The sequence below is a fragment of the Anomaloglossus baeobatrachus genome, chromosome 1 (genome assembly GCF_048569485.1).
Source record: "Anomaloglossus baeobatrachus isolate aAnoBae1 chromosome 1, aAnoBae1.hap1, whole genome shotgun sequence".
Classification (NCBI taxonomy): Eukaryota; Metazoa; Chordata; class Amphibia; order Anura; family Aromobatidae; genus Anomaloglossus; species Anomaloglossus baeobatrachus.
In genome coordinates, this window is record NC_134353.1 from 656,725,202 (window position 1) to 656,752,842 (window position 27,641).

The following is a 27,641-nucleotide window of genomic DNA, read 5'->3' on the forward strand; positions in this document are numbered from 1 at the left end:
GAACTGGGTAGATTGTCATCCAGGGGGTGTATATAGCCGGAGGGAGGAGCTACACGTTTGAGTGTAGTACTTTGTGTGTCCTCCGGAGGCAGTAGCTATACACCCATGGTTTGGGTCTCCCATAAGGAACGATAAAGAAATGTGTGTTTACTTTTAGATGAGGGATAGTTTACCATTAAATACTGTTAAAATCTTGCCCAGCTGCCTTACTGGAGCAGTACCATGGAGAAAATTACATTTATCCTCCCTGTAGCCACACTTCCAGTTATGGTGGTTAAGGGAGTAGTTTGTCAATTAGATTAGTACTTTATAAATGTGCTGTAATTATTCCAATCCTCTTTGATAGACCACAGGTGTGCATGTACCCCCCTCACCCCCGAAGAGGTCAATCCAGCATGCTCACTAATAACAGGTAACAGTCAACCCACTGGACTGCCCCAATGCCTGGAAGTGAGAAGGGGCGGAATTGAGTTCATTCTCCCTGTAGTCGCTGTTCCAGTAAGTTAGGCTGGATTTTAATGTCATTTACCTGCAGCATGTGTTTTTTTTTTTTAAATCGGTTCCTTTTAAAGCACTTTTGGTGCTGTAAGTCTAAGGTCCCATCTTACTCTTCCGCTGCCTTCATTTTACCCTCCCACCCCATCAGCAGTCAGTCTGCGTTGAAGAGTGACAAGCAGGCAGCTTCATTTCATAGAGCATGCTGAGGTTTACTCTTCAATGCATCTGAGTCTTGTTCTGGCTCACAGAAGCTACATCACATGTGCTCAATGGATCAGACTTCTGCCAGTCAAAATATACAGGAACAAGATTGTTCTGCAAGACCAACGCAGTGTCTAAAGTATGAAGACAGGAGAGTATAAGACATGGGGATTACATTTAAAAGCACCACTCCAGAGCCACACACACACACACACACACACACACACACACCACACACACACCACACACACACCACACACACACCACACACACACCACACACACACCACACACACACCACACACACACACACACACACACACACACACACAGTGGCCTGATTCTACGCATCGGGTATTCTAGAATTTACGTATTGTGTAGTTCATGTATGATTTTTGAGATTATATATATATATATGTTGGTGTGTAGTTACCAAGTGTTTGTGTAGGGCGCTGTACATGTTCTGGGTGTTGTCTGGGTGTGGCGGGGGGTGAGAGCGGTGTTGTATGTGTGTTGCGTTGTTTGTGGAGTGCTGTGTGTCTGTAGCATTGTGTGTTGCGCGGTTTGTGTGGGTGTGGTGTGTTTTGGGGGCGGTATGTTTTGTGCAATGTGTGTGTTGTGCAGTATGTGCGTATATTTATGTATGCCGCGGTGTTTGTGTGTTGGGTGTTGTGTGTGCGGCGTTGTCTGTGTGGGTGTCTGTATGGCAGTGTTTGTGGTTCCCAGTGTGGTGTGTTGGGGGGAGGTGTGCACCTCCCATCGTGCTCCATCCCCCATGCTGCGCACCCCCCCATCGTGCCCCATCCCTCATGCTGCGCACCCCCCATCATGCTCCATCCCCCATGCTGCCCACCCCCCATCGTGCTCCATCCTCCGCACTCCCCATTGTGCTCCATCCCCCATGCTGCGCACCCCCCCCCCCCCCCATCGTGCTCCATCCCCCATGCTATAATAGTTCTCCTATTATACTCAGAGAGGAGTATAATAGGAGGACTATAATAGGAGGAGTATAATAGGAGGAGTAGTCCTGGGGAGGGGGAGGGGGGGGGGGGGGGGGGGGGAGAGGAGAGTATAATTCCGGCTCCCTGCACATTTGTACCGGGAGCCGGTGTACGCTGTTAACTATGATACACATCGGGTAACTAAGGGACCTTAGTTACACGATGTGTATAATGGTTACCAGCGTTCACCGGCTCTGTCACGATCCCAGCAGCGCAAAGTTATGTCTGGCGATGCGTGTGGAGGGCCGAGGCGAGCGACCAATCCGTTGGGAGGGGGGGGCGGAGCCGAGCCCAGCGGCCAATCAGCTTTGTGTCACCGTAAGGATATACACACACAAAAATTCTGTAGTGCTGCAATACCATTAAGGCTGTACTGAAGCCAGGTCACCCTGTATGGCAGCCCTGGGACACTAGGTCACAGGTCTAATGCCACAGCAGCAATACTGCTAATTGGTTTATTTTTTAAATTGACTTTAGTTGTACGGGCAAGTTTTTACAATCTCATGAGTTCCTTTGTTCTTTATAAACTCATCCTGTATTTTAATTACCCATCAAGTCTAGGACTGCATTGTGAGTTGCAGGAATCTCCGGTGCTTTGTAAATTTCCATTTCGCTGTTTATTGCAGTCTGTTAGGTTTTCAATGGCAGGCAGCATAAAGGTGAACTTTAAATTTCTGTATATACAGGTTTTTTTGCATGAGCATGTGGAAAGTGGTACTACTACGCATAGGAGCATACAGACTTTCCAGCAGGACATTCACTTTCTACATAGTGTAGGAGTTCTACTGAGCCTTCACCCTTTAGGCCACGTGCACATGTTGCATATTTGCGTGCAGTTACGCTGCGTATTGCACTGCAACTGCATGTGTCCCCAGCAATCTATGAAGATTAAGTGTGCATAATCCATGCGCACATTGCGTTTTAGAATGCTGCGATTTGCATGCTGCCAAATCGCTGCGTTAAAAAAAAAAAAAAAAAACAAAAAAAAAAAAAAAAACACGTCACTTGTGCGTTCTGGATGCTTTCTCCACTGTATGGGAGAGACAGCATCCAGAGCGCACAAATTCTGCATGAATTCTGCAGTCATCTAACTTTCTGAATGCAGCTTTTCAGCTGTGTTCTGAGACGCACATGCAGTGACTTGTACGCTGTGGTGCAGAACGCACACATGGGCACATACCCTTACTCTTCCACTAGGATTACACCTGTGGATCAGTAGCAATATCCCAGCAGTTAAGATTTGCAGATTGCTACTTCTCTGTAGTAGCAATATAGCTGGGAGCAGTAGTTTCTTCACAATGTGCTACTGGCTATCATTGGCGCAGCATAGTCTTAAAGAAGTATGATGGGTGGAAAGGAGGGGAGGCTGGGGGCAACACTGGTGCAGTCACTTGTCAGTGTTTACCACTGGTGACAATCCATGGTGCTGTACCTCTGTGTCCCGTTTGTCCACCTGCTCCCAGCTAGCTTCAGAGAAGAGCTCTGTACTGCAGCCTGACAAACAGCTAGGATCTCTGTTGCTTTCAGAGTCAGGGATTGAGGTCTGCAAAGAGTAACAATCATTGTATATAAATGTTAAGAGTGGTCACAAATTTTAATGCAGAAAGCAATTTCAAGAATTTGATTGTTCTTTATCAAATATACAATATTTGCTTTATTGTAAAAAGTGTTCCAAAATGAGCAGCTTCAGAGCCACACAGCTTTTGGCCTCTTTATCCATTAACAGATTTAGATAATGCCAGACACCAGAGATGTCAGGGTCATAAACTGGAAACAAGACATTTGGCATGGCATTCGCCAGAGCAACAGTACTTTGCTGGACAATATGAATACCAGTGCCCCACACAAATTACAGCAAGACCTATTAGTTTGTGCTTCTTGAAACTTACCACGTCATCTGTAAAGTCTCCATTGAAACACAGCGCACCAGTATGTAAATGGCTTTCAAGCCGACAACGTAGCTCTTGCACTTGCTTTTTTAAAGTCTCCACCTCCTGCTGATGACCACTTTCCATCTGCCTCAATCTCTGTTGGATAGCGTCTACATATAAAGGCATCCCATCATCATCCAGATGATTGCGGGTTGGTTGCTCTGGAGTACTCCCAATCCGGTGTTTCCCACAACTGTGCAAGGGGCATTGGTGTGGTAAGTTTCTGAGGTGGATCTGGGGGTTGTTTGAACTAGAGTTCTGCCTTGAGAGTTTCCCCCGGTGATTGTCCACACTAAGACATGGTCCATCAACAACAGGAGAGGATTGGTCCCTATTGCACACATTTTGCGTGTTGCATTCAGTAAGAGGAAAGGCACTATGAATACAGGGATGAGAAGAATGAGTCCTTTCATTATGAATTTGCAACCCCTTCAAACCCATCATAACTATGCCTTCATCAGACACCGGTTCAGATTTCAGTGAAAGTTCATTTGCCGCTGTCACATGGTCTAGCTTGCATGGCCATGAATTTGAAAGCTCATCTACCAGAGTTTCTGTGGAGCTTTCAAGAACATGGTGCAATGGCAAATTCTGTGAGAAATCAGAACTTGGGCAGCATTGATTTTCCCCTTTTAATAAGTCTGAATTGTGGTTTCCAGCTTCCCCTGGATCAGAGGTATCAGAAGACTGTTCTCTAACAACCTGACTGACTTCTCCCTCACACAGAGCAACCTTCTCCTGTTCAGACTGGTTACAAATACTAGTTTCACAAGGTGGTTGGTCAAAATCTGTACATTGTTCACCAGTACTGTTCGTGTTTTCCCCTTCCCCATCACTCTTTCCTGTATTGTCTTCAGTCTTTGATGCACTATTGCTAAAACATTCTTCATCGTCCTCAGTCAACATTTTTTCAGGGTCCTGTGATTTCTCAGTTTGTTCAAGCTCTTCCTCTCCAATCACAAGGTTTCCAATCTGCTCTTCCCCTCCCCCCTCCTCAATGCTTGCTTCTTGTAGTATATTTTCCATTTGGCCTTCCCCAACACCAGCAGCCATGGAAAGCTGTGCCCCCAGCAGTAGTTTCTCTGCCTCTTGGCACTCTTCTGCAGACATTGCTAATCCATTCAACTCCAATGAACGCCGATGCTCCTGCCATTTCTCGTTTATACTGGGGTCACTGCTGCGCCGATGTACACAGGGCACAGTTAAGTCACAGGCAGTTGGGAGGTCATCATAGGACCGGGTTTTGGGCAACCTAGGAGAAAAATAAAGCTTGTAATGAGTGTGATAGAGAATATACACTGTACAATTGCACATTGACAATTTTCATTTCAAACTATTTCACAAATCTATAGAATCCCATAGACTTCAGACATTTTAAGGTTGGCGTTACAAGTTATTCCTTTATACTATACGTGTATACACAATGTGACCAGCAGCACAGTACGACTGCTGATCGGTAAACCTTTCCTGATCGTGGTCTAACTTCCAGACCAGTGTAAATATGCAGAGCACTGGTGTGCACAGTGTCAGTTCTTGACAGTACAAGTCCTGTTTACAGGACAATGCACTGGTTTTTTGGCAAAGCACAAGAGTTTGCTTTTTCAGCAATTTTGCACGGCTAGATAATTGTGAAGCTTTAGCTTTGTGTAAACATTGCTTTTCTTACCCAAAGGGACTAAAGCCATCAAAGCCACATTTCAATTTCTCACCTGCACAGTGGTGGTTCCTCTGCAGCAGGCCCAGGCGTTGGGTATGGGGTACAGGACTCTTCACTAGGAGTGGATGGGGACGAGCCTGGGAGGTAGACGGCACTCCACAACATTAGATTGCGAACATGGCACACGGGATACAGCACCTGTAACATACAGCAAGATAATAGCTGTACACAGACTTCGGAACATATTACACAATGCTCACGGGATACTTTAAGGAATCGTATTTTTAGTATAATGCCACTTACAGTTTCTGATTGAGAGGAATATAGCAAGTTCTTAAAGGAACGGTTCCCAGCCCTTAACAGAGACCAAACTGAGCAGGTCCGCTCCTGAATATGTTTTTCACTTCTTTCCTTGGCATTATTGCAAAGAAAAGTACCAAACAGACAGGAGTAAGTGTGCTGCACCAATTTCACCTTAAAATGGGAAAAAAAAAAAACAAAAAATCAAAGTGAAGTTGGCATACAATTACTGACATAAAAGAGTATCAAAAAAGTTAACTTTTCAAAATATATATTTTTCTCACTTAAGGGAATCTCATCAGGTTTTTGATCTCACATCTGAGATCAGTATAATGTAGGGGCAGATCCCAATTCCAGAGAGATGTCACTTACTGAGCTGTTTGCTGTCATTTTGATAAAATCAATGTTTTCTCTGCTGTAGATCTAGCAGTTATACAGAGCTCATGAATATGCTTGACTACCTGGCAGCACGCCATGTAGCGCTCGAATGATAATCTCCTGCTGATTAAACAGTGATTTTATTAAAACGCCACTAAGCAGCCAAGTGACATTACGCTGCTCTCAGATTAGGTGGCAAAAACCTGGGACAGATCCTTTTAATGACAAGTTTTAGTTTTGATTAGAGGGACTCCGCATAGAATGACTTCCCACCAAGTCCAGGAGCTCTGTCCATCATGGCGGGGCCAAACATTAAAGTGCATCTTCCCGCCTGCTTGTTTTTTCTCATCTCTGCTTGACATCTCTGGCTTTATAGTTCAGCTTGAGTAGCTGAGAAGCCAATACAAGTCTTGGAATCTAAGCCACTCCTCCATTACCATACCGGTCACTGATGTGATTTTAAAAGGGTTAAAGGGAACCTGTCAGCAGAAATTTCCCCTAAAACCTTACAGATTCCCCCTCTGCAGCTCGTGGGCTGCATTCTAGAAAGGTCCCTGTTAGTATTGTGCCCCCTTTCTGACCAAAAAAAAGAGTTTATAAAGAGGTACCTTTTTGGCTTCGGATTCTATAAATCTGACACGGGGGCGGGCAGCCTGATTGCCGTTATTCTGCCCCCTGGTCCTGTATGCCGCCCCCATCGCTGATTTCCATACTTTGACGCCGCCCACTGCTCCAGCCATCCCCGCGCATGCCCAGTGCCAGTCTCACGGGACTGAGCACTGTGACTGCTGGTGACGTGCGCGCAGGCAAGTGATTATGGGCGGGACTGTGACTGTTATCAGCAAGTACCCGCCCATAATCTCGTGAGCGCGCAAACCTCTCCAGCGTCACTGTGCTCAGTGTAGATGCTAGACTGTATGGGCTGCTTCCAGGTATGACATCCCTTTGTCACGTGATAGTATTTTGAACACGCCCCTATCACGTGACAAAGGGACGTCATCCCTGGAAGCAGCCCATACAGTCTAGCATCTACACTGAGCACAGTGTGACGCTGGAGAGGTTTGCGCGCTCACGAGATTATGGGCGGGTACTTGCTGATAACAGTCACAGTCCCGCCCATAATCACTTGCCTGCGCGCACGTCACCAGCAGTCACAGTGCTCAGTCCCGTGAGACTGGCACTGGGCATGCGCGGGGATGGCTGGAGCAGTGGGCGGCGTCCAAAAGTATGGAAATCAGCGATGGGGGCGGCATACAGGACCAGGGGGCAGAATAACGGCCATCAGGCTGCCCGCCCCCGTGTCAGATTTATAGAATCCGAAGCCAAAAAAGGTACCTCTTTATAAACTTTTTTTGGTCAGAAAGGGGGCACAATACTAACAGGGACCTTTCTAGAATGCAGCCCACGAGCTGCAGAGGGGGAATCTGTTAGGTTTTAGGGGAAATTTCTGCTGACAGGTTCCCTTTAACCCTGTTACCAGATGTAAGGGTCACAATCATGTCAATACTAAATTACTAGTTTCTCCTGGTATTGCTAATACAGCATCAAACTGCACAGTTGTCAAAATGTCAGGTAATGGAGGAGCTTGTGACCAGATCAGTCCATCAGCCACTTCCAATTGAAGACCACTTTACATGTAAAAGCTGTTTTTAATTGGAGGCAGCTGATTGACAGGTCAGGTCACATGGTCCTTACAATAACTGAATAGGAGCACTGGATCTGTCAATTAGGTTGTCAGCACCAACAAGCACAGGAGGAGTAAGTGCCATAAATGTCCAACACCTCTAAACTGAGCATCTACTGACAGATTTGAGGAGGAGTTTTACTAGATCACATAAGACAACATAACCGACACTATATAAAACTAAGTCATAGTGGCTATTGAGCACCTCTTGCTGAACACTTACCAGAAAAGCTTCATTGAACTCAAACGAACAAGGGAACTGTCTCTGCAACTGGTGAACGCAGTCTAGCCACTGCAAGAAGACCGGGCAGCGCTCATTCAGATCTTCAGAATTTTCCCCATGGCCACAGCGATCAGCAAACTTGTGCCCAAAGTCCAACCACTCTGTCTCCACCAACACTTGGAAACCCTAAAAAGGTTGCAGTAAGGTTTGAGGGGGAGAGGGGAAAAAAAAAAAAAAAAAAAAAATTTAAAGAAAAATCTGACTACATTTTTAAAGCGGCTAAACTTGTGACAAAGTATATTATAAGATGTTATATAAAATATAAATCTATAAAAATCACAGCTAAAAAAGGCAAAGATGTGTTGCACATTTTGCAATTTTATGCATGCAGGATCAAACAAAAAACTCCAAGTAGCACATCACTAGCCATATAGTCCTGGGTGCGCACCTTCAGAGGATTGCCATGGATTTTTATTAATGTTTCAGCTTGCACATGGAGCCGCTCTCTAGGCTTGAGAACGACTCAGTATGTAGGAGCTAAAATGTTGGGATTTTTTGTTTGTGCAAAAAATGTAGAAGGCTTTATGCACTATCAGGCTGTGTGCGCACGTTGCCCAATTCATACGTTGACGCTGCATATTGCACTGCAATGTAAACACCTGCGTCCCCACCACAATCTATGAAGATTGTGCATAATCCCATCTGCACGTTGCATTTGAGAGCGCAGTGATTTGCATGCTGAAATTTTGATCCAAATCGCTGCGTTCTAAAAAGTAACATGTCACTTATTTTGGATGCCATTCCCACTGTATGGGAGAGGCAGCATCCAGAGCGCATGAAATTGCCATTTATTCTGCAGACACCGCATCCATTATGCAGCGTTTCTGCAGCGATTTGAAGTGTATATGCACTGCCAAATCACTGCAGAATATTTGTCACAGCAGTAGGCAACAAGCGCACACAGCCTTAAGGCCCAGTCACACTAAACTTACCAGCGATCCCAACAACGATACAACCTGATAGGGATCGCTGGTAAGTTGCTAGGAGGTCGCTGGTGAGCTGTCACACTAAGCAACGCTCCAGCGATCCCACCAGCAACCTGACCTGGCAGGGATCGCTGGAGCGTTTCTACAAGGGTTGCTGGTGAGCTGTCAAGGCAGATCTTACCAGCAACCAGCCCCCAGCGACGCGTGGAAGCGATGCTGCACTTTGTAACTAAGGTAAATATCAGGTAACCAACCCTATATTTACCTTGGTTACCAGCGCACACCGCTTAGCGCTGGCTCCCTGCACTCCTAGCCACAGTACACATCGGGTTAATTACCCGATGTGTAGTCTGGCTATGTGTGCAGGGAGCCGGCACTGACAGCGTGAGAGCGGCGGACACTGGTAACGAAGGTAAATATCGGGTAACCACGGAAAGGGCTTCTTGGTTACCCAATATTTACATATCGCAGAAGCTGGCTCCCCTGCACAGTTGTTGCTCTCTTGCTGTCACACACAGCGATTTGTGCTTCACAGCAGGAGAGAAAACAAAAAAAAAAATGGTCCAGGACATTCAACAACCAGCGACCTCACAGCAGGGGCCAGGTTGTTGCTGTGTGTGACATCCAGCATCGCTAGAAGGTTGTGCCTCAGCAGCGATTTTGCTTAGTGTGACGGTACCTTTAGACTGCTGGCATCCTTGTTTGTGTACTAAAAAAAAAAAACCCAACACCTTACAGTTCACATTACATTTAGGTCACTTAGTGACATGGATACTAATGTATATAATGAAGTTATTGCAATGAAGGGGTCTGATTATAATATACAAGGAAAATCTATAAACTGCTGTACAAGGACAACCTTGGACCTACAGGCAAACAAGACAGGTTTCAACAATATTGAGCAGTAGATCTATTGGGGTGAATGATACCTCGATGCTCCTGTAGTAAGGGTCCATCAGGAGCTTGGAGAGAGCAACAATCTGTGGAGTGCGGTCCCATCCATCTGAGCAGTGCACAAGAACCGGTCGCTGATCACGATCCAACGCATGTACTACCAGAGAAGAGGACTTTAGCAGCATGGAGAGGTGTTGTAGCCACTTTGTTCCCTCCAGGGCAGACAGCCAACTGAAGAGGAAGAGAAACAGACCTGCTTTGAGCAATGTCCTTCCTGTTAACAGGTAGGTAGATTTCCTACAGGGTGAAAGCTAGGAATAGAAACATCACCAAATAATCAGAACATTGGAGAAAAATCACTTACTTAGCCGGGTCTGGCATCTGAGTGCATAGCAATCGTAAAGACTGGAAACTCTTGCGAATGGAGTGTATGTTAGCCATTCCCATAAACACTACTTCACAGTTGGGATAATATTCTAAAGATAGAAAATGGTCTTCAAATTAGGACATTGCACAACTAGGATGTTTGCACAGTTTTTTGGAGGAGTTTGTGAAGCAGAAACTAAACTCAAATACTCAAAAATTGGAAGTCACTCAGGTTTCTGCATTAAATATATAAATATATAATGTATATTAAAAAAATAAATTTTTTATTAATGTCTTTCAGTACCTGAGATCATGTCCAATCACTCGTCATATGAATGAGATCCTGCGATGAGCTGGTTTTCCAACACTTCACTTGGAGCTAGTGTGGGGCTGACAGCTACCGGAAACATCTCTAATGGCTTTGTAAACTTCAGGCAGCAAAAAGCCACTTCTGTATACGCCAGATGTTTGGCAGGGATACGTCATACACAGTCCGTAACGAAAACAGCATAGCTACCTGCAGCTTAAGGCTACATTCACACTTTTGTTTTTTTCTTCATCAGGCACAATCAGTTGTGTGACTGATGCAACGATTTGTTGCAGATAGTGGCACAACTGATGCCAAAAAGAAGGGAATTTTGTTTACTTACCGTAAATTCCTTTTCTTCTAGCTCCAATTGGGAGACCCAGACAGTGGGTGTATAGCTACTGCCTCTGGAGGCCGCACAAAGAACTACACTTAAAAGTGTAAGGCCCCTCCCCTTCTGGCTATACACCCTCCCGTAGGAGTACGGATTCCTCAGTTTTAGTACCAAAGCAAGAAGGAGGAAAGCCAATAACAGTTTCAAAAACAAATTCAATCCGATAACAAGATCGGAGAACTTAAGAAACAACATGAACAACATGTGCACCCGAAAAACGAAACCCTAAGAACAAATAGGGCGGGTGCTGGGTCTCCCAATTGGAGCTAGAAGAAAAGGAATTTACGGTAAGTAAACAAAATTCCCTTCTTTTTCGCTCCTAATTGGGAGACCCAGACAGTGGGACGTCCAAAAGCAGTCCCTGGGTGGGTAAAAAGATACCACATGAACGGGCTGTCAGACAGCCTCTTCCTACAGGTGGGCCACCGCCGCCTGAAGGACCTGTCTACCTAGGCTGGCATCTGCCGAAGCGTAGGTATGCACTTGATAGTGTTTGGTAAACGTGTGCAGACTCGACCAGGTAGCCGCCTGGCACACTTGCTGAGCCGTAGCCTGATGCCGCAATGCCCAGGACGCACCCACGGCTCTGGTAGAATGGGCCTTCAGTCCAGATGGAATCGGAAGCCCAGCAGAACGGTATGTGTGAAGAATTGGTTCCTTGATCCACCGCGCCAGGGTGGATTTGGAAGCTTGCGATCCCTTATGCTGACCAGCGACTAGGACAAAGAGCGCATCAGAACGGCGTAGAGACGCCGTGCGAGAAATGTAAATCCTGAGTGCTCTCACCAGGTCCAACAGATGTAAACCCTTTTCAAATTGGTGAACTGGATGCGGACACAAAGATGGCAAAGTGATATCCTGATTGAGATGAAAGGAAGAAACCACCTTGGGAGAGAACTCTGGAATTGGACGCAGTACTACCTTGTCTTGGTGAAACACCAGGAAGGGAGATTTGCAAGATAACGCCGCTAGCTCGGACACTCTTCGAAGAGACGTGACCGCCACAAGAAAAACTACCTTTTGTGAAAGCCGAGAAAGGGGAACCTCTTTCAAAGGCTCGAAAGGCGGCTTCTGGAGAGCAATGAGAACCTTGTTCAGATCCCAGGGTTCCAATGGCCGTCTGTAAGGAGGAACGATATGACAAACTCCTTGGAGAAACGTGCGTACTTTAGAAAGCCGTGCCAAGCGCTTCTGAAAGAATACGGATAGCGTGGAGACTTGACCCTTAAGAGAGCTAAGCGACAAACCTTTTTCCAACCCAGACTGCAGGAAGGAAAGAAAAATTGGCAATGCAAATGGCCAGGGAGAAAACCCTTGAGCCAAGCACCACGCTAAGAATATCTTCCACGTCCTGTGATAGATCTTAGCTGAGGATGGTTTTCTAGCCTGTCTCATTGTGGCAACAACTTCATGAGATAAACCTGAGGCCGCTAGGATCCAGGACTCAATGGCCACACAGTCAGGTTCAGGGCCGCAGAATTCAGATGGAAAAACGGCCCTTGAGACAGCAAATCTGGACGGTCTGGTAGTGTCCACGGTTGGCCTACCGTGAGATGCCACAGATCCGGGTACCACGACCTTCTTGGCCAATCTGGAGCGACGAGTATGGCTCGATGGCAGTCGGACTTGATTTTCCGGAGAACTCTGGGTAACAATGCTAGAGGTGGGAACACATAGGGGAGTCGGAATTGCGACCAATCCTGAACCAAGGCGTCTGCCGCCAGTGCTCGGTGATCGTGAGACCGTGCCATGAAAACTGGGACCTTGTTGTTGTGCCGTGACGCCATCAGATCGACGTCCGGCGTCCCCCAGCGGCAACAGATCTGCTGAAACACGTCCGGGTGAAGGGACCATTCTCCTGCGTCCATGCCCTGGCGACTGAGAAAGTCTGCTTCCCAGTTTTCCACGCCTGGGATGTGAACTGCGGATATGGTGGACGCTCTGCTTTCCACCCACGTCAAAATCCGCTGGACTTCTTGAAAAGCTTGGCGACTGCGTGTTCCCCCTTGGTGGTTGATGTACGCCACCGCCGTGGAATTGTCCGACTGAATCCGAATCTGCCTGCCTTCCAGCCATTGTTGGAAGGCTCGCAGGGCAAGATAGATTGCTCTGATTTCCAGAACATTGATCTGCAGGGTGGACTCTTCCTGAGTCCACGTCCCCTGAGCCCTGTGGTGGAGAAACACCGCTCCCCACCCTGATAGGCTCGCATCCGTCGTGACCACTGCCCAGGACGGGGGAAGGAACGACTTTCCCTGTGACAATGAGGTGGGGAGAAGCCACCAACGCAGAGAGTCCTTGGCAGTCTGAGAGAGGGAGACAGTCCTGTCTAGGGACGTCGATTTCCCATCCCATTGGCGTAGAATGTCCCATTGTAGAGGGCGCAGATGAAACTGCGCGAACGGGACTGCCTCCATTGCTGCTACCATCTTTCCTAGGAAATGCATGAGGCGCCTCAGTGAGTGCGACTGGCTCTGAAGGAGAGATTGCACTCCAGTCCGTAGCGAGCACTGCTTGTCCAGTGGAAGCTTCACTATCGCTGAGAGAGTATGAAACTCCATGCCAAGATAAGTCAGAGATTGGGTCGGGGTTAGATGAGACTTTGGAAAGTTGATAATCCACCCGAAACTCTGGAGAGTGTCTAGTGCCACCTTCAGACTGTGCTGGCATGCCTCTTGAGAGGGTGCCTTTATAAGCAGGTCGTCTAGATACGGGATGACCGAGTGACCCTGCGAGTGCAGAACAGCTACTACTGCTGCCATGACTTTGGTGAAGACCCGGGGGGCTGTTGCCAGACCGAAAGGTAACGCTACGAACTGCAGGTGTTCGTCGTGTATGACGAAGCGTAGGAAACGCTGATGCTCTGGTGCAATCGGCACGTGGAGATACGCATCTTTGATATCTATTGATGCTAGAAAATCTCCTTGAGACATTGAGGCTATGACGGAGCGTAGGGATTCCATCCGGAACCTCCTGACTTTTACGTGTCTGTTGAGCAACTTTAGATCCAGGACGGGTCGATACGATCCGTCCTTTTTTGGGACCACAAACAGATTGGAGTAAAAACCGTGACCTTGTTCCTGAAGAGGGACGGAGGTCACCACTCCTTCCGCCTTTAGAGCGGCCACCGCCTGCAACAGAGCATCGGCTCGGTCTGGTGGTGGAGAAGTTCTGAAGAAACGAGTTGGCGGACGAGAACTGAACTCTATCCTGTACCCGTGAGACAGAATATCCCTCACCCAACGGTCTTTGACGCGTGACAGCCAAATGTCGCCAAAGTGGGAAAGCCTCCCACCGACCGCGGGTGTGGGAATCGGAGACTGCAAGTCAGGAGGACGCCGTCTTGGCAACGGTTCCTCCGGCTGTCCTTTTTGGGCGTGACTGAGACCTCCAAGAATCTGAGCGTCTCTGGTCTTTTTGAGTCTTTTTTGACGAGGCGAATTGGGACCTGCCCGGTCCTCGAAAGGACCGATAACCAGACTGACCCTTCCTCTGTTGGGGTTTGTTTTGTCTGTGTTGCGGTAAGGATGAGTCCTTACCCTTGGAGTGTTTGATGATTTCATCCAAATGCTCTCCAAACAATCGGTCACGAGAAAAAGGCAAATTGGTTAAGCACTTCTTGGAATGAGAATCTGCTTTCCAATGTCTCAACCACAGGGCCCTACGCAAAACAACGGAGTTGGCTGACGCCACTGCCGTGCGGCTTGTAGCGTCAAGAACAGCATTAATCGCGTACGACGCGAATGCCGCCATTTGCGAGGTCAATGGTGCTACCTGCGGGGCAAATGCACGTGTGACTGAGTCGACTTGCGCAAGCCCGGCTGAGATAGCTTGGAGTGCCCATACGGCCGCAAAAGATGGCGCTAATGACGCTCCAATCGCTTCATAGATGGATTTCAGCCAGAGCTCCATCTGCCTGTCAGTGGCATCTTTAAGTGCCGCTCCATCTTCAACTGCAACCAAGGATCTAGCTGCAAGCCTGGAAATTGGAGGATCCACTTTTGGACACTGGGTCCAACCCTTGACCACCTCAGGGGGAAAAGGATAGCGTGTATCTTTAAGCCGTTTAGAAAAACGCCTTTCAGGATAAGCGTGGGGTTTCTGGATTGCGTCTCTAAAGTCAGCGTGGTCCAGAAAAGTGCTTAATGTACGCTTAGGGTATCTGAAATGGATTCTCTCGTGCTGCGAAGCTGACTCCTCTACAAGAGGAGCTGGTGGGGAAATATTTAACATCTTATTGATGTTAAATATAAGATCATTAACTATGGCGTCACCATCTGGTGTATCTAGATTGAGAGCGGTCCCAGGATCAGAATCCTGATCAGTTACGTCCGCCTCATAACCCATAGATTCATCTCGCTGGGATCCTGACCATTGAGATGAATGTGAAGGCCCGTCATAGCGAGCCCGCTTAGGCTGCCCGGGGCCATCGTCCGAGTCAGAGTCTTCACCCTGAGGTGTATGTGCCCGTCCCGGAGCTTGGAGGTAACTCAGCTGAGGGGGACCAGGGGGCAATGATTGCACAGTGTCCGTGGCCTGAAGTACAGGCCTAGCTCGCAATGTGTCAAGAATTTGTGACATAGTGAGAGACATTCTGTCAGCAAAAGCTGCAAACTCAGTTCCTGTCACCTGGACAGCATTCACAGGTGGTACACCCTGGGTCACGTCCAGCAGAGGTCCCGACTGTGCAAGCGCCGCAGGGGCCGAGCACTGCCCACAATGGGGGTCCGTGGAGCCTGCCGGTAGAAAAGTCCCACATGCGGTGCAGGAAGCATATAATGTCTGTGCCTTGGCACCCTTGCGTTTTACGGACGACATGCTGCTGGCTCTCTGCAATGTGAGAGAGTCTATAGCCAAAGGGCGACCAGCGCTATGCAATACAAAGTATTTGTAGAAACAAAATACTAAGAATACTACTGGCACAAGAGGGGGTGAGCCCTGAGGGCTGCCTACCGCCCGCTGAATAGCGGGTAAGAGGCGCAGAATTCCTTGTCTGGGTCTCCCCGGCTCCCCTCTGCAGCTCAGCGTGTCAGCAGGAATGGCTGCCGGCGTCTGTGGAGAGGGGCGGTCCGTGGGAGTTCCTAAACAAAAGTGCGGGAAACAGTGTCCCCTCTGTGCCGATTGTGAGGGCTGGAGTATGTAAAAACGACTCCAGCCCTCGGCGCTGATGCACTGACCAGCGTCCCGCCCCTCTCCTGACTGGCAGGTCTGGGGGCGGGAACGAACGGAAGCAGGCCGCAAAAGCCGGGGACTCGAGTTATCAGCGCGGCCCGCGCTGAAGTCCCCGGCGCACCACAAGTGCCAGCCGCGCCGCAGTCCCAGCGGCCGGCGCGACCGATTCCCAGAAGTGTGCCTGCTTCAGCGAAGCTGAATGAGGCCATGGCACAAGCGCCGCAGCGCTGATGTCCCCGGCGCACTACAACACCCAGCATGCTGCGGTGTGAGCGCCAAATGCACGGGGACACAGAGTACCTTGAGGAAGCAGGGCCATGTCCCTGATGTACTCCGCTCCATCCAGCATCTTCTTCAGGGGCTGTAGATGGAGCACGGTCTCAGTGCCTGGAGACCAGTAAATCCCACTTCACCCAGAGCCCTGTAAAAAGGGATGGGGAAGGAATCAGCATGTGGGCTCCTGCCGCCGTACCCGCAATGGGTACCTCAACCTTACAAACACCTCCGACATACAGTGGGGTGAGAAGGGAGCATGCTGGGAGCCCTGTATGGGCCCTCTTTTCTTCCATCCGACATAGTCAGCAGCTGCTGCTGACTAAAAACAATGGAGCTATGCGTGCGTGTCTGACCTCCTGCGCACAAAGCTAAAACTGAGGAATCCGTACTCCTACGGGAGGGTGTATAGCCAGAAGGGGAGGGGCCTTACACTTTTAAGTGTAGTTCTTTGTGCGGCCTCCAGAGGCAGTAGCTATACACCCACTGTCTGGGTCTCCCAATTAGGAGCGAAAAAGAAAATAAATAAAAATAAAATATATTTTTTGCTGTTTGAAAGGGTATTAGATGACAGTTCACAAAAGCCTGGCGATCAGCTGACAGTTCCGACCGCTGGAACTGAATTTACAGTCGATCATGTTTTTACTGTGGGCATGATCACAGTAAAAACAGATCCACCACACACAAAAACGTTGCATTGTGCGTTGCTCCCGCCTGTCAGTAACTCCATGACGGATCCGTTGTGGGACGGATGCAACGCAGGGCCATCAGTCGCAATCCGTTGGTAATAAGTGTATGGGAACAAAAACAGATTCCTGCAAAATATATCTCAGGATACCGTATTTCTTTAAGGCGACAGATTGCAACTGATGCAAAACGGAAGTGTGAACTTGGCCTTATTAACCAGCTGTTCGGGGACTAAGCAGTAAACCGATGTACAGAAAGGTCCAGGACACTGCACATAACATTTCCCAAAATGCGACTTATGCCCAGGATGACAATGCAGATGAAGGGACTTGGGCTTGGTTAAGCCCAAATCAAAGGCAGAACATATATTTATGTCAAAGGTTAAGTCTAAGGTTGTGAACGTTTTGAATATGTCACTTGGTGGTCTGCATGCTGTCATTTTGATCAAATCACTTGAATTTTCTGCTGATCAAAGAGCTCAGCATGCCGAGTAGTGATGGGAGTAGCCCACACCACTGATTAGCAGCTTTTTGTTAATATACGGTGTACACAGCTGCCAGTCGGTGTGGGCAGGATTACACCAAGCACGGGGAGGTGGAGAATCTATATGGCACATGGTGTAATGAATCTCCTGAAACCGCAACACAGCCCAATAAGTGACAAATCCGTGTGATCACCCCTCACCATTTATAGGATTTCTGCATTCAGACTCCTGCTTAAAATTGCACTTGGGCTTGTTTTACATCCCTCTAATCAGGCTCTCAGCCACTACATCATACTATTCAAAAATACATAGCAAAAGCCTACTAAGATTCCCTCTAAGTGGTGATCCCTTAGAACTTCAAGCCTAATATACATCTCTTCAGGAAGTACAGCACAGAATTTCAGCCTACACATATGCAAGTGAATTTGTCTTCCCACCCACTTAGTGATCAGTTTAAAGTTTTGAGCTGGTTACATCTACACAAAAAAACAAAAAACAAACACCATGACCTCAAGATATGCTGATATTACAAAACTCACCAGGACATTCACAGCCTCCACCTTTGGCGCGGTTAGCAACGGCGGCAGCATAAGATCGTGCATCGAGAATTAACAGCTTCTGCGGTTGGCTCTCAGAAGACGGGGGCACATTAGATAAAGAGGAATCTGAGGGTAAATTAAGACATTAATATAGTTGTAACAAAATTGGCAATGCAAACTTCCCATCTATTACCACACTTACCAAAATCAATATCTGTAAGCACTCCATTAATGTTCCGAGAACATGAGCTATTAGCCATTTTGCTTCTACTGCTGTCAATGGCACACGCCTTGGCTATGGATTGAACAAGGTTCTCGTCATCTGCATTCCTCCAGCCCCACCAACTAACTTCAGGCTGCCCACAGCGGGCGATAACAGCGCCATTATTCTGGTGCCTGTATGAGGAACAAAGCAATATATCAATTATAACGATCTACTGCAGAATTGATAGATTCATCAAGACATTCAAATCAGTTGGAAATTCACTTCCTGAAAAAAAATTTTTTTATAAAAACTGCAAAGTGAACAAGTCACTGGCTTCTCCAGAGGTTTTCGACATTCTTGAAATGCAACTTTTTAAAAAAGGGTTTTAATTACAGCTCTACTCCAGTAATTAAATATAATATTTATTCATTTATATAGTGCTATTAATTCCACAGCGCTTTACATATACTGACAACACTGTCCCCATCAGGGCTCAGAATCTAAATTCCCTATCTGTATGTCTTTGGAGTGTGGGAGGAAATCGGAGAACCCGGAGGAAACCCACGCAAACACGGGGAGAACATACAAACTCCTTGCAGATGTTGTCCTACTCCTTTAAAAGGAGCTGGCCACTACTTTACACTGATAGGTCATCAATTTCTGATTGCCAGGGTCATACACCCCCACTGATCAGCTGCTCAGTACCAGTGGTGGCAGGATATGCTCAGCTCCATCTTATAGTGGTAACGCCAGGTACTGCACATTCACCTTTTTCAGAGAAATAGGAGGCAGATCTGCAATGTAGCTATGGCTACTATCAGAAGACATCAGTCCCAGAGCTGAGCATTTCTGGCTGCCGCGACTGAACACATGATCAGCAGGAGTGTGGGGTGTCAGACCCCAGCTGATCAGACATTGATGATCTATCCAAAGGACAGGCGCACGTTGCGTACAGTTCACTGCAGAAATTTCTGCAGCGATCTGAAGAGCACATGTGCGCTTTAAATCGCTGCAGAAATGTCCGTAGTGAGCGCCGATTCCATGCGCTCTGCCTGCAGCTCCTCCCATAGACAGAGCAGGAGCTGCCGGCAAAGCGCACGGAAGTAGTGACATGTCACTTCTTAGAACGCAGCGCTTCGGCAGTAGCCGAAGCACTGCGCTCTAAAACGCCACGTGCGCACGGCCCCTGCACAATCTCCATAGACTGCAGGGGAGGCAGGACGCATGCAGTTACGCTGCGCTACAAAGCGCAGCGTAAATGCATGTATTTACGCAACGTGCGCACATAGCCTAAGAGTTACAAAACTAGATAACTTCCTCTGATGTCCATACATCATGGGGCATATGGACAGGGGACATTAGTTTTCATACTCAAAAAAAAAAAACAAAAACAAAAAACACACATTCGCAACATCCTGCAAAAAGTTACAAAAATAGGTCTACAAAAGTAGCATTACAAGCATGGACTGTATAGGGTAGTAACTGACATGTCCAATAATGCCACCATTTATTGAAAACCACCAAAAATCTGTATTATGTGCATACAAAGAGTTTGCACTTGTTTTACACACACACACACACACACACACTATCTGTACTGTATCACCATGTAATTTATATTTGTTAAAGGGAATCTGTCACTAGGACACACACAACTTTTTTGCCGTGTGGCACAATACAGCGCTCTGCAGAAAAAACGCAACAGGTTTTTTTTGCCGCCGGTTGCATTTTTCCCCCATAGACTTGCATTAGCACCGTATTGTGCCGCATGGCATTGCGTCTGGTTTTTGGCGGATGCGGCATATTTAGCCCATGCGGTGGCTGGAACGTTGCGTGGCACTTTGTGGGGTGAAAAAAACGCATCGCGCCACCGGATGCGGTTTTTTTTATACTGTGCATGCTCAGTATCAAGCCGCATCCATCAAAAACCGGACGGGCCGCATGGAAAAACTTATGCAACGGGTCAGTTTTTTTTCACCACATCCGTTGCATAGGTTTTTGAGCCGGATTGTACCGCTCAGCACAAACTGGATGTGTGAAAGCAGCCTTACCTGCCTACAGTTTTAGTCATTAGTTCTCTGCTGCAGATTTAGCAGTTTGAGCTCTTGGCAGCTCCTTGCGCACACTGAGCATGCAATGCAAACTGGGGTATTGCTGGAATCCGGGTCTCTTGCTACATTATACTAGTCCAAGATTAGGAGGTAAAAACCTGGTGACATAAAACGTTACATTGCCACAGAACTAAGTGTTCATAACCTACTATATTACCTGTACACCACAGAAGGAATACGCTTCCATGATCGAAAACTGGCAACGCTCTCCAATTCTGGGTCAGTTATCCATGCTGGGACAATCAGTTCTTGTGGATAGCTAGAACAAAGCCTTAGAGGGTAGAGACATTGGTTTTAGAAAAAAAAAAAAAGTGCACTATGGGATCACACAAAAGCTGACACCTATCTGAATTTATAGACCAGGAAAAACTCTGGTAATGCCCAAAACCAGCTACCTGACTGAAAGGGTTAATATATAAAGGCATTATAGAACATTGGAGCCAAATGAACAATGGATTGCTTTTAGTCATCTCCAATCTTAGTAATTTAATGAAGATTACAACAGCAAATATATTACGAAAACCTATTTAAACAAGGAAACAAGGGCCCATTGTATTTCACTGATTAATGGAGATTGATGATTTTTATATATATATATATATATATATATATATATATATATATATATATAAAAATCATCATATATATATATATATATATATATATAAAAATCATCATATATATATACATATATATATATATATATATATATATATATATACACACATTGACACCAGATAGATATGCCATCAATAATGCAGATTAGGATTTAGCTACATTCTGCAAAGCTGGATTCATGTTTAATGTGCCTTAACCCCTCAAGGAAAGAGCCAATTTTTTCACTTTCATTTTAGAAATCTGACCAATGTCACTGACAACTCGGGACCGTTTGTGATTGAGTTTGTGACATTGCAGTACATGATAGTGATAAATTTAGGAGGATTTTTTGTTTACTAGATGCAGGAAAAGGGGGGGGAATATATACTGAATGTAAATTAAATTTGATAGTTTTCAGACTAAACTTTTCCCACGTCTACTTTGATATCATCGCAACTTTTGAAAAACACCTTTCAAAGGGTTAAAGTTAACTAGCAACTTCTCATGTTTTTAAAACTTTTGGGATGTCGTATTTGAAGTGACTTTAAGAGGCCCAGGTGACTATGTAAAAGTGGTTATAAAAACTGCACCCCTCAAAAATCACACCCAAGAGGTTTATTAACCAGATACTTTCTAGGAAGTGATGTGGGGGGAAAAAAAAAAAAAAAAAAAAAAAAATTCTGCCACAATACATTTCTAGGATATGGATGGGGGGAGTTCGAGGTGTGCGCATGCTCAGTGACTGCATCCCCATTTTCTGAAAGCGCAGGCATTAGTAAGGCTGCTTTCACACATCTGTTTTTTTGCAGTGCGGTTCAAAAACCTATGCAACGGATGCAGCGAAAAGACCGGATCAGTTGCATAAGTTTTTCCATGCGGCCCGTCCGTTTGACGGATGCAGCTTGATACGGAGCATGCACAGTGCAAAAAAAAAAAAAAAAAAAAAAAGCGCATCTGGCGGCCGCATGTGTTGTGTTTTTTCAGCAAAGCACCGTATTGTGCCGCTCAGCAAAAAAACGGATGTGTGAAAGCAGCCCAACACTGCAGGCACACTCCACGGGACACACTGGGGGCAGGGTGAACTGCAGTAGCCTCAGTGACATCACTGCAGTCTCAGTTTGCAGAGAGCCAGAAGACTGAGAAGGAGGGGCTGCAAGGGACTCTGCTGCAGGAGGTCTGGGGGTGACTTGGGAAGGACTTGGCTCCAGCTGACATGTCAGTTGGAGCCAACTCAGAAGGGGATGATTACAACGAGCACACAACTCATGCATCCGCCATTTTAGGTGATCGGGGAGGGTGGGGGAATGAGACATTTCTCTCCCATCTGACATACTTGATGTGACATGGGAGATTTTTCTGTTTACCAGCACTGTTTATTTACATGATTGCTGTTTTACCGGCTATTTAACGGTGTGTAACCAATCACATGACCAGGAAAACCTCCCTGGATCATCATTATCTCCATGGTCTCAGCTATTCCATGGAGCTGAAATCCTGCAGATTTTCTGACACTGGGGGCACTATACCCTTTTCTCTAAGCACAGTTAAAGTGATGCTGAGGAATTACACCCCATAACTGCCACCTTTAAGTCATTAAGATTTTAAAGAGCAATCTTTCCAGAAGTGAATATTGAAACAGTATAGCAATACAAGCATTAAAAGAATATGCTGTTGGCATGTTATTTTAATGCTTTTATTGCTATACTGACATTTTAATTGCCTGTAACCCTCTCAGGCACCAGTTATATTCTGCACGATGTAATTAAATGGATCCATTAAAAACTATTAGCAATACAATAACCGAAAGGATACAGAACTACATGTTTACTTTGGGACGCAAAACTATGCAAGCTCTTTTATACCTGAATTTTTCATTAATGTTAGAAATTCTCCATGCATTATCCATGTCAAACCCCATCCGTTCCACTTCATTCTTAAAGCGTGAGATGACATGATCACCTATTACAAAAAAAAAACCAAACAAAAACAAACACAAAAGTGTAGGAGATTACAGATAAGCCACAATATGCAACAATTATCCTGACAACCTTCTCATTGGCACTGGCACGTCAGCCCACAATTTGCCGTCAGATGGCTGCGTTATTCAGGCATTGACTGCCTCCAACAGCCTTGTGTGGAGCGGGCCTCCACTTGCGGCCAGCTGTTAACCTGTTAAAGGTGCTGTCAATCTGAATGGTGGGTGCTGATGGGTTGCCATGATGGCCAGGGGGTCTACTGAAGACCCCCACATGCTAGTCTTGACATGAAAGCCAGTCTGTTGCAGGCATTCATAGGGAGCTTGTTCATATACAGAGCAATACTGTCGTATTGCTGCATATAGTACAAGCATAATAATAATAATAATGAGTGGTGTGATAAGGCAAACAGCTAGGGACTGGTATTCCCAGGCTGGGAAGGTCCATGGTTGTTTGGCCTTCCCCAGCCTTAAAAATAGCCACCCCACAGTCCATGGGATGTGCCAGTTGTGGCACTTTAATTGACTCATCCCGATTGCCCTGGTGCATTGGCAATCGAGGTAATATATTGGGCTATTGCAGCTGTGATTTCTCATCAGCTTCAGGGCACAAAAACAAACCCTCACACAGTGCCATCAGTCAAAAATTGAAAGCCATTACAGGTCTTTTTCCCACAAATCTCACTGTTTGGCACCTCAAAATCATATGGACCTGGAGAATTACAACAGCATACTTCATAATCTCAGCAATATTGCTGAATCTCAGCACATCCTGCATTTTATCAAGAGTTAAACTCCTAACACAGAAATATACCCTCATACAGCTACGTCGACTAAATAAACTAGCTCTTCAGAGAGAAAAAAAAAAAAGAAAAGGTTTATGCTCACCTGGTCGGCATAGGTCTCCATGTTGTTCCTTCTCACTAGCATAAACCTCCATGCACCAAGCATGGTAAGCAAAAGAGAACAAATCTTCTATACGACTAGGTGGACGCAAGGCTGCATTAAGACGTTTCTGCCATTCCTGGACCTGTTCAGAGTTGAAAAACTGGCACCTGGGAGTAAAGAGTCCTTTTTAGCTTTGCATATGTATTTCAAAGAACTTGTTAAAGATAGAAGTACAATTTACCTAATGACTTTGCAGTCCTTGCAGGTCAAATGGAGCTGGAAGGGATCACGGCATTCTACAGATTCTATCAGCTGCAGGGGAACCTAGAATAAAGCAGACCTCACTAACCACACTGCATGGCATCAACCCTCACTACCCATGTAGTATGACATACTGAGGGCACGTTTAGAAAAACATTCAATATTCTGAGCTGCTCATTATGTAGTATTGAGTGATAGCAGCATCCCTCCAGCACATCTCATTTGGTTCCTCCATTGCACAACCCATAGGCATTGTTGGCCTGCTATTTTTCGCTTACAATGTGTGAGCTGGAATTCCTTAGAATTCATGCATCCCGAGTTTACACATCCTGTGTGTCAAGATCTGGTTTATTAGGCTGCTGAGGGATCAGATATCTAGAGGAATACGTGCTGCCATTTTAGGTGCATACTTCCTACCATGGTTTACATACTTGTAAAATCAGAGAAAGGTCTTAAAAAAGTAGATTAATCTTTGATACATAAGGTTGTGTAACTTTATAAATACATTGTTAGTCATCTTGTACTAATGTCGATTTTCTGCACTACTCACCATAGCAAGATATCAGTTAAATCCTGTAGAATTCAGGATAACAAGCTGGTTGACCACAACACAAAGCAATAAGACACCGTGACACTGGTAGTTTTCCCCTACATGACGTTAACTTGTGCAAGAACACCACATCCCAGAAGGTAAAAGGCAGGCTAAGGCTACTTTCACAGTTTTTTGCCATCAGGCACGATCGGTGAAAAAAAACTGATGCGACAGATCTGGTGAGAACGGATCTTTCGCATCAGTTTTTCCATGTGCTCTTCCATTTGGTTGATCTGTTGCAATACTGAGCATGCTCAGTTTAAAAAAAAACAAACAAAAAAACGGATCCGTCGTTGGATTCTCATATGCCAAACAACGGATCCGGCGCCCATAAGCTTCCATTATACAACATTCCGGACTGCGCTGGATCCGGCGTGGTCCGGGTTTTTTTTCGCTGTCAAACATTCCATGCGGTGTCCTTTCCGGCAGCCAGACAAAATTGCTAGATCCGGCGGACGCCGCATGCAACGCAAGGCTATCCGGCGCTAATACAAGTCTATGGGAAATCTGTTATCCGCAATTCGTCAGATTGTGCCTGACCATGAAAAACTGATGTGAAAATAGCCTAAAAGATTTTAAAGCACCACTCTAGGGAATGGGTGGTCTCTAATCCAAGTGTTCCCTGCCCCTAGTAACACACTTACCAGTCTCAGCCTTTTCTTCCAGGCACCGCTCCTGTTCCACCATCTTGTACCTGCAGCTCCTAACTGGTCAGAAGTCAGAGCCAATGATCACAAGCTCTCAAGTCTATGAGACTTAATTCTGGCTCTCCGACTGCTAGGTGGACCAGAAGTTCCGCTGGATCTCTCCAGTGTTTTCCATTAAGGTCACAACTAGAAGAAGACACGTGGGGCGGTGCTAACAGCAGAAGATGGCGGCTGGTAAGTATATTACTAGGGGCAGGGAACATTAGTGATGCCACTCCAGGGTGAAGACTAAATATGCTGGAATGGTGCTTACACACTGAAGTGATACTTATTACAAGTGACAACTCATTTAGGACAAGGCATGTCCTACAATTATTTACAGTGGTGCCCAATTACATAGATGCAGCGTGTTAAATCCTAAACATATGCCTTAAGCCCTAGCTCAATTCTTTACTGCTCAGAAAATACAGGAACCATTTACTACATATTTTTAATCATGGTTATATAATCCTAATAAAGGCTCAGCACTGAAATACTTACATTTATAGAGGATTCCTTAAATTTGATGTTCAGACGATAGTTGGAAAGAGAAATTATGGCATCTTCTGCACGACCCACAAATTCTGTACTCTCGCCATGCAATTCCTGGAAAGGAACCTGAGCAGAGACATTACAGACATGAACCCCAGGGGTCTGCATACAGCAAGCCGAGACACCAGCAATAAAGGAATCTGTTACCAGGCTATAGCCAGCTAATTGGAGACCCCCATTTTAAAGTGGCAAGTACCCAGATTCCTGTGGTGTCACTTATCAGGCTGCACAAAAAAAACAAAACCAAACAAAAAAACCCTAATCAATGCAGTTTAACCCCACCCCAAGCATAGATTGCTTACACTGTGCATAGGCAGAAAGTTGCCAAAGCTGTCAAGCAGTGGTGTGGGGAAGGTTATCCAGAGGTCAGCAACAACTTCATTTATATTCTATTTAAAACTGCAGCATAGAGATACATTGCTGACAAAGCAGCATGATATATGGAAAGAAACCCTGATTCCAACAGTTTCACGGTCCCATTTTAAGGTGTCATTCTCATCTTCTGGCTCCACTATTCCTGGGTTCCTGATTGCCGGGTAATAGTGAGCACCTGCCGGATACTCCAGTGTAGGCTGTACCCTCCGGTGTGACAAGTGGCACAGCATGAGAAGTGCAGTTGCACTGAAGCTGGCTACATCTGGAACTGTGGAAACAGTCCAGCCTGCCTGAGAATGTTTTACAAGCTCTATCGAGAAGAACTATGCTTATAACCAGTGTAACACTAGGCAATATAGAGTAAAGAAATTAAAAACCACCGTTTAGGAGGGAAGGGGGGGGGGGGGGGGTTGATTGCAGTGTGCTTGTAGAAAAAAAAAAAAAAAAAAAAAACACAACCTTTCAATATAACCCTTTAACTCCTTTACCTGGAGCCAACTATTTGTCACTAGTCTCACCAAAAAAATGCTCATGACAAGTTAAATAATTAGAATTCTGCCACTTATGGAAGAATGGGTGAAAAAATTCCAAGTGCAGTGAGACTGCAAAAAAAAGTGCAATTGCACAATTTCTCATTTACAATGTTCACTATATGATACATCTGACCTGGTAGCAGAATTCCACAGGTCAGTATAAGTCTGCAGATATCAAACAAGTAGTTTTAAACTTTAAAATGGTGCAAAAAAAGTTCAGAAGTTAAATAGCGCATGCCATTTTCTGAGCCCCGTAGCGCTCACTTTTCGGGATCTGGGGCTCACCGACTGCTTTGAGTCTTGAGCTGGCATTTTTAATTATATTTTTGGATAGATGTGAGGTTTTGATCGCTTGTTATTGCATTTTAATAAAACCTTGCGGCCACAAAAAAAAAAAAAACTGCAATTCTGGAGTTAAATATTTTTTCCTTGCTATGCCCTTTACCAGATTAATTGATTTTATATTTTGATAGCTTGGCATTTCTGAACACAGTAATACCAAATGTGTGTTTATAGTTTTTTCATTGTGGCTAAAAAGGGAGGAGATTTGAACTTAGATTCTTTTAAATTTTCATATTCCTAAAACTTTAGTTTACTGATTTTTAGTAGACCCCTTCAGGGACTTTGAACAGCAGAAGCAATCGGTGTAGGTTAGAGAGTCACGATCAACCCGCGCCTGTTAGCTGCTTATGTCTGATTACCGTATTTTTCAGACCATAAGACGCACTTTTTTCCCCCCCAAATGTTGGGGGAAAGTGGGGGGTGCGTCTTATGGTCTGACTATAAGGCTGCGGGGAATGAGGGTGCCGCGGGTCATCAGCGGCACGAGCAGGCTGTAACAGCCTGCCGTGACCACGTGGGCCCACTCATTACATATGCACGCCCATCATCT

The 27,641-nt window shown here is 45.9% G+C and overlaps 1 protein-coding gene across 4 annotated transcripts in view; it reads right to left on the bottom strand.

Annotated features, from left to right (window-relative positions):
- The window catches only part of MTMR3 (myotubularin related protein 3), a 95,515-nt gene that overhangs the window by 17,345 nt on the left and 50,529 nt on the right, over nucleotides 1–27,641 (bottom strand). For 3 of the 4 annotated variants that reach the window (XM_075319962.1, XM_075319963.1, XM_075319965.1), the window contains exons 5-18: nucleotides 25,791–25,907; nucleotides 23,992–24,074; nucleotides 23,751–23,917; nucleotides 22,750–22,846; nucleotides 20,448–20,561; nucleotides 18,177–18,370; nucleotides 17,975–18,100; nucleotides 10,117–10,228; nucleotides 9,788–9,983; nucleotides 7,873–8,058; nucleotides 5,591–5,761; nucleotides 5,340–5,485; nucleotides 3,589–4,882; nucleotides 3,132–3,242 (exon numbers count right to left, since the gene is read on the bottom strand). In XM_075319962.1, the coding sequence (XP_075176077.1) occupies nucleotides 3,132–3,242; nucleotides 3,589–4,882; nucleotides 5,340–5,485; nucleotides 5,591–5,761; nucleotides 7,873–8,058; nucleotides 9,788–9,983; nucleotides 10,117–10,228; nucleotides 17,975–18,100; nucleotides 18,177–18,370; nucleotides 20,448–20,561; nucleotides 22,750–22,846; nucleotides 23,751–23,917; nucleotides 23,992–24,074; nucleotides 25,791–25,907 (3,114 nt within the window). The remainder of the gene's footprint in view (nucleotides 1–3,131; nucleotides 3,243–3,588; nucleotides 4,883–5,339; nucleotides 5,486–5,590; nucleotides 5,762–7,872; nucleotides 8,059–9,787; nucleotides 9,984–10,116; nucleotides 10,229–17,974; nucleotides 18,101–18,176; nucleotides 18,371–20,447; nucleotides 20,562–22,749; nucleotides 22,847–23,750; nucleotides 23,918–23,991; nucleotides 24,075–25,790; nucleotides 25,908–27,641) is intronic. The other variant, XM_075319964.1, reaches the window with a different exon arrangement.